This window comes from Ascidia mentula, chromosome 8 (assembly GCF_947561715.1).
Source record: "Ascidia mentula chromosome 8, kaAscMent1.1, whole genome shotgun sequence".
Classification (NCBI taxonomy): Eukaryota; Metazoa; Chordata; class Ascidiacea; order Phlebobranchia; family Ascidiidae; genus Ascidia; species Ascidia mentula.
In genome coordinates this window covers 1,071,535-1,077,891 of record NC_138573.1, presented here as the reverse complement: position 1 = coordinate 1,077,891, position 6,357 = coordinate 1,071,535, and the positions used below count along the sequence as shown (strand labels likewise).

Sequence of the window (6,357 nt, the reverse complement as noted above, 5' to 3'; positions counted from 1 at the left end):
AAGTACATCCTAGTTTTCACACACATTTTTATCTTGACTTAATTACTTGCTGTGGGCGTAGCTGTTTGTCGCATTGATTGGGATAACAACTTGTAAAAGTATCTGTCCTTCTTTCATGTGATAGTGGCGCTTTTTATGTTTGTAATACCAGCAAAGGCCTATAATGTATAAATTGATTTTGTTTTTTGTTTTGTGAATAGATTATGTGCAATGGAGTTGGTTGGAAAATGCAGTACGACCAAAGCTCGTGCAGGAAAGCTTACGTTACCACACCAGGAGGTGGACACCCCTGTGTTTATGCCTGTTGGGACCCAAGGGACTTTGAAAGGCCTGACGCCCAAACAACTGGAAACAATTGGAGTTCAAATGTTGCTTGGAAACACTTATCACCTTGGCAACCAACCAGGGGAAGAAACTCTTAAAAAGGCGGGTGGCTTACACAAGTTCATGGGGTGGGACAGAGCTCTTCTCACTGACAGTGGTGGTTTCCAAATGGTTTCACTCATCAAGCTTTCTAAACTTTCTGAAGAGGGCGTGCAGTTCGCGCACCCCAAGGATGGTTCATTGATGATGCTTTCTCCAGAAAAGTCGATGGAAATTCAAAATGCGATTGGAGCCGACATCATGATGCAACTGGATGACGTCGTGAGCAGCACGGAGACAGATGAGAAAAGATTCAAGGAAGCAATGCACAGATCAGTGCGATGGCTGGATCGATGTTTGGATGCTCATAAAAGACCGGATTCCCAGTTCTTATTTCCCATCATCCAGGGTGGTTTGGATGAGGAATTGAGGAGGGATTGCCTCCGAGACATGACGACAAGAAACGTACCTGGGTTTGCTGTCGGTGGACTCAGTGGAGGTGAATGTAAAGATGATTTTTGGAAAATGGTGACTGTGAGTACAGATGGATTGCCACCAGACAAGCCAAGATATCTTATGGTGTTGGTTATGCAGTGGATTTAATAGTTTGTGTTGCTTTGGGTTGTGACATGTTCGACTGCGTGTTTCCAACCAGAACGGCAAGATTTGGTTCTGCCCTAGTCCCAACCGGACAGGTGACATTAAGAAGTGCGGACTACAAAATGGACTTTTCACCAATTCAAGAGGATTGTCCTTGTACAACTTGCAAGTCCTACACAAGAGCATATATTCACATGCTGTTCAGAATGAACCATCCAAGTGCCTGCCACATGGTAACTGTGCATAATGTAACATTCCAGTCACAACTGATGAAGGGCATTCGAAATGCAATCATCAGTGATACCTTCCCAAAATATATTTGTTCCAGTTTTAAAAAACTGTATAAAAGTGTTGATGATTACCCCCAGTGGGCAGTCGATGCACTTAATTCTGTACATGTAAATCTTAGGTGAAAGACTAGAATCTGCCACAGTGTGTTGCTGGTGCTACCTGGCTGAGCATGTGATTTATGAGAATGCGAGCGGCTCTACTGGCTGCAGAACTACAGCATTTGCTCGAATAATAAATAAAGTGCCAAATTTTTGGCTCGTAAAGCTGTGTTACAAGTTTTAGGGAAAACAAGTTGTATTGAATTTGATTTATTCGTTGACATGTCATACAATAGGGATACAATCAGTGATTTATACAAATGTGAATACAAGTACAGATAAAATTTCATAAAATGTCAGCAGCTTTACTAAACTTTCACCAAAGTGCAACTACAATTTATCCACCAAGCATACTTTTATCAGTTTTGTTGAATATTCCAGGTTTGTTCACAAAAGCATTTTTCAAGTAAGACTTTCAACAGAGATTAAACAGGTTGGATTGAGAGCAATTTAGTTCATACAATGAGATGATTGCTGTTGGTTGGATATAGCAGGAATGGCAGAGTAAGGTTCTCGCAGTACATATGGTTGTAAGTATTACGAATGCTGGCAACAAGTGTGTTAGCATCTTGTCTCGTACAAACCACTGCGACCGATGTACCTCACCCACTTAATAACATCGTGGTCATTGTAATTGAGTTTCGGTTCGAAAACCTTGAGGTATCGAACTTTGAGTCCAGATGGTGCGAACGGAACCTGAAGAAAATATTGACAGTGAAGAGTTTGACTCTAAAGTCTAGACCAAATGTGATGTAAATTTACAAAAAAACATACGTAATAAAAGGAGTGCCAGATTAGGATTTAAAAGACTGTTATAAACCACTACACATTTTATTTAAACCTCAAACCAAATAGGTTCAAGTTAGGTTCACAGATCTGACACAAGTTCACACTGCTTACATATTTAATTTTTAATAAATAATAATTTCAGACCACTCGCATAAAAATAGACTAATAATTTTCAACCATAAACTATTGGATAATGTAGCAGTGAATATGCAACTTTCTTGAGAGTAGAATTACCTCAAAGTTCATGGAAATTGGGGGTCGTGACCATTTCTTCTTCTCAGAAGTGGATAAAAGTTCAATCTCAGCACTTATCTGCGATTCCTTCATTCCAGCCATTCGCTTCATTCTGCCACAAAACACAATATTATGTTCTGAAAAAATCATATTAACCTACAACTGTTAATTCTGGAGTTCATTTAGGCATTTTGGACGGTTTCGCAATAACCTAGGTTAGCCCTAGAATGACTTTTTTATGAGACAGTTGGTTTACTTCTTCTTCCTAACGTAAAACTATCATTCACTCACTTTTGAACATGAATGCATTTTTTGTAAAAAAAATTGTACAACAATAAGACACGCAACAAAGAATCAACGTCACTTACTTCCACACGATGGCGTTTTCACTTGCTTTGTATTTAGCTTTTCCCTTCATGCAGAGAACTTGGACCCCACTGGTGTTGAGAGGGGTGGGAATTCGAACCTCTATCTTCTGAGCCAGCAGAGTTGGCTTGAAATTCGATTTCAATACAACCTAAAAAGTTTGACAATTTTTTTTGAGTTTTTTTAGCTGGAAAATTTATGAAATCTACATAATTTCTTTAAACAGAAAAAAAGTTATATAATCTTACAAAGAAAATACAATAAGTGCAAAATACCTGAGTGAATTACTTTAAAAATTCATTTTAAAGTGAAAAAATTTTTGTTGGGAAAAATTGTTGATTATGCAGACACTATAAATACTGCTGTGTTTATCATTAGCATTCTTTCACAAAACTATAGCATAACTATAGAACTATAGAAACATAATTTAAATCTTTGGATGTGCTTCAGGTATGGAGTAACATACCTTCACTTCCATTTTTGTCCTTGCAATGTCTCGAACCAAAGGAATGACGCGGAATGGAAGACTTATGTCTTTAGTCGTGCGATACCTGGAAGATATTTTTTTGAGGAAAAGTTAACATAATTTACAACATGTAAATAACATTAAAACAAGCAGGATCCATAAATCTAGCCTACTTCTATTAAGAATGCAATAAATATTCCCTGTTTATTTACTACATGTTTAGTTTAAAATACCACAGTGCAACTTTAAAGAATTAGAGAAAAATATCGACATCGATTACAAAGTCATCACACAGTGAAATAGTCTATGTGTGACTAGTTTGTGGACAAGATTGTCGTTCGTAACCAAAACTGCACCGATGAGACCTGATAGGTCGAACCACTGTACACAGTTTACGGCTCACTGATCATTATCTCAATTGTTTCCACATAGAGATATTACAAGGTTTCCTTACCTCATCAGTTCAAACTCCCCATCAGCGGGAATAAAACTAATGCTTCGTTCAGACTCGAACTTGCTTAGCTTGACACATTGATGGAAAGTGCAGTCATCAATTGCAATGGATGGTTTACCACTGAAATAAATATATTAATATACTTGGAATACACTTTTACATATGGAGATAAAACACAACAAACCTTTTGGTAGGATCATCCCCTGATCTAGCACTTTTGTCAAGGACGAGTTTGTCGTTCATACCAAACTTACATTCGGGCATTCCACTCAGAAAACTCTTCATCACAACTCTTCCAGCAACATGAGCACTCAAAACTTGCCCTGTGCAATAATAAAATCACAGAACTTCTTATAACATTATTAGAGGTAAGTGGGTAAATAAACATATGGATTTTATTGACTAAATGAGAAATTTTAACAATGGTTTAAATAAGTATATACATGTTAACTGGGTAAAAATGATACATCCGTATGTTTTAGAACATTAACTGTCCTTCAGATCAAAACACTTTGATTTCATGCAGTCAGTCACTATGCATGAAAGGTAAATTTGCAACTTGTTAAGGTAAATGAGAGGATTGCTTAACCCTATTTTGTTTGAGATACAAAAGTGGAATGCTATAAGAGAGCTTGCCAAGTCCCCATGGTAATTCACAACCTTACACAAAAATCAATATTGATTTCCTATATCAGGGCAATTGGGATTGGTGAGAAAGGCACTGAACACTGCACAGGGTACAACCTGACACAATTGTAAAAGAAACCCATTAACACCAGTCTTTATAAAGTTTGTCCAATACATCAATGATTTGAAAGCCAGCAACTTGTAAATGGTAAGAATGTGTGGTCAAAGGAATAGTAAGGTTCACTGCATACCTTGTGGTGACATGAGGAGATTGACGCTCTCCAATACATCAAGGAATAATTCATTCCTTCTATACTTGATTCCTTCCCTTCTCCACCCGATCTGACCTGTTACTTGGGAGGTGATTTGAGTTGTTTCTTCCTTGGTCTGCACCAAAGTTGACAAAAAGAACAATTTTTACAAATAAACTTGACGAATTTAAAATATCTTTCATCTGATTGACTAGAAACACCACCAATTAAACAGTTTTTATGTGTTTTTGGTACCACTGGCAAACAATTGAATTTAAAATGTCCTGCTTACTGTACAAGCATGAATACCATGCATCCAGATACAAAACAGCTTTATACATTACCAAAACAATACACATTCTGTACAACAATAATGAGGTACAGATAACAATACAGAAAACATATGGGAGGTGATGGTAATATAATGTAATACCTTTGGTCCCACTAATGCATTTTCAATCTAGAAATGGACATTTTTTATTTTTTACGTTGTTTATTCGGCATGCGAATATTATTTCCCAGTATTATAGGTGTGTTAAATATAACTAGCATTGCAAATACCTGGGTCTTAATGCCCTGTTGTGTGATAAAAGTTTTCAAAATTCCTGTGTCTGTTTTCTGGGGGTATCCAAAATCAAGTACCTCTGCGATTCAAGAATAAACAAGTTTGAGCAAATAATATCATGTTACTGCTAAAAAATATATTTAGTGTCATTAAGTTAAATCTTACCATCTAAAAGTTCATAAATCAACACAAAGTTATTCTTGATGTTGTCTTCATTAATTTTTCCAAAGTAACTTTGCATTACGTCAATCATTTTGTAGAGAAATTCGAAGACCAATACAGCATTTACATTCTGCTTGGTCACCTGAAAATTAACATGCCACAGGTTTAATAATTATCAACTAAATAATATATTTACAGCGAACAACTTACAGCACAAAGCCAAATGTTTCCCCTTTTTGTGTGGAAGAAACTTGTTCTTGCGATGTTGGTAACAGGCGATCTTACATTTTGCCGAGCGTGAATGACATTTACTCGAAATGCGTCACAAGCGTTCCTCCTGGAGCAAAAACAAAAATGATAAGAACAAAAAACCATCACAAACATGATGAAATACTTTGGTCAAAAAAAGAACATGAAGCATAACTCTAAACAAATTTATATTACCAAATGTTACATAGTTTCTTACCCGATATCATCACGGTATATGCGGGATATGAGGACCTCGCCCTTGTGGTTGTACAAAAACAACCCACCTATCATGGTTGAAGGTGAAAGGGTTTACTCGCACCCAGGCTAAACAGAGTACTAGATTCCCCTGCAAAAACTAACCGCTACACACAACTAATCACAACCTTAGACAAAAAAGTGTCAAATCACTATCTCAGCAACTTTTTTTGCATACTTCTAAATCCAGTGTTATTTATTAGGACTAGATGTATAATGCATTGAATTGTTAATGCATAATATAATTATTTTGATCAGAAAAGTCACGTTTGTGAACTATGAACAACCATCTTCGATAAAAACTAATGATATATAACTGTAAAAAGCACTTGCTCTACATAATTAAAAACATTTAAACACAAATATCTCTAAACAGATTAGAAGGCGACAAAGCGTCTTGTATATTTCTTTCCCACTTAAATTTAATGTTAAAGCACTTCGTTACTACTAAATTAACACTGAATATGAGTTACAAGCAACATATTACCATTGAACGATACAATTTTGTCGCAAACGGAATATCACAACATTTTCGAACGGAAAGCTATTCTTCGATTCCTGACCGACTATTTGTGACGTAACAAATC

General features: G+C 36.4%; 2 protein-coding genes across 2 annotated transcripts; one reads left to right on the top strand and one right to left on the bottom strand.

Moving 5' to 3' along the window:
• Nucleotides 1-205: 205 nt before the first annotated feature.
• LOC145910367 (queuine tRNA-ribosyltransferase catalytic subunit 1-like) lies at nucleotides 206-1,438 on the top strand. Its single transcript, XM_082997465.1, is given in 2 exon segments — nucleotides 206-937; nucleotides 940-1,438. Coding segments are annotated over 2 exon segments (1,164 nt in total). The 5' UTR covers nucleotides 206-210; the 3' UTR covers nucleotides 1,377-1,438.
• Nucleotides 1,439-1,556: 118 nt separating this feature from the next.
• On the bottom strand, nucleotides 1,557-5,896 carry LOC145912556 (AP-2 complex subunit mu). Its single transcript, XM_083000063.1, has 11 exons — nucleotides 5,733-5,896; nucleotides 5,477-5,603; nucleotides 5,270-5,408; nucleotides 5,101-5,183; nucleotides 4,540-4,675; nucleotides 3,846-3,984; nucleotides 3,662-3,781; nucleotides 3,208-3,292; nucleotides 2,744-2,892; nucleotides 2,376-2,487; nucleotides 1,557-2,048 (listed from the first exon to the last, which is right to left on the bottom strand). The coding sequence occupies exons 1-11, from the start codon at nucleotides 5,804-5,806 to the stop codon at nucleotides 1,914-1,916; spliced, it is 1,299 nt and encodes a 432-aa protein (XP_082856189.1). The 5' UTR covers nucleotides 5,807-5,896; the 3' UTR covers nucleotides 1,557-1,913.
• Between the last annotated feature and the right edge of the window lie 461 nt (nucleotides 5,897-6,357).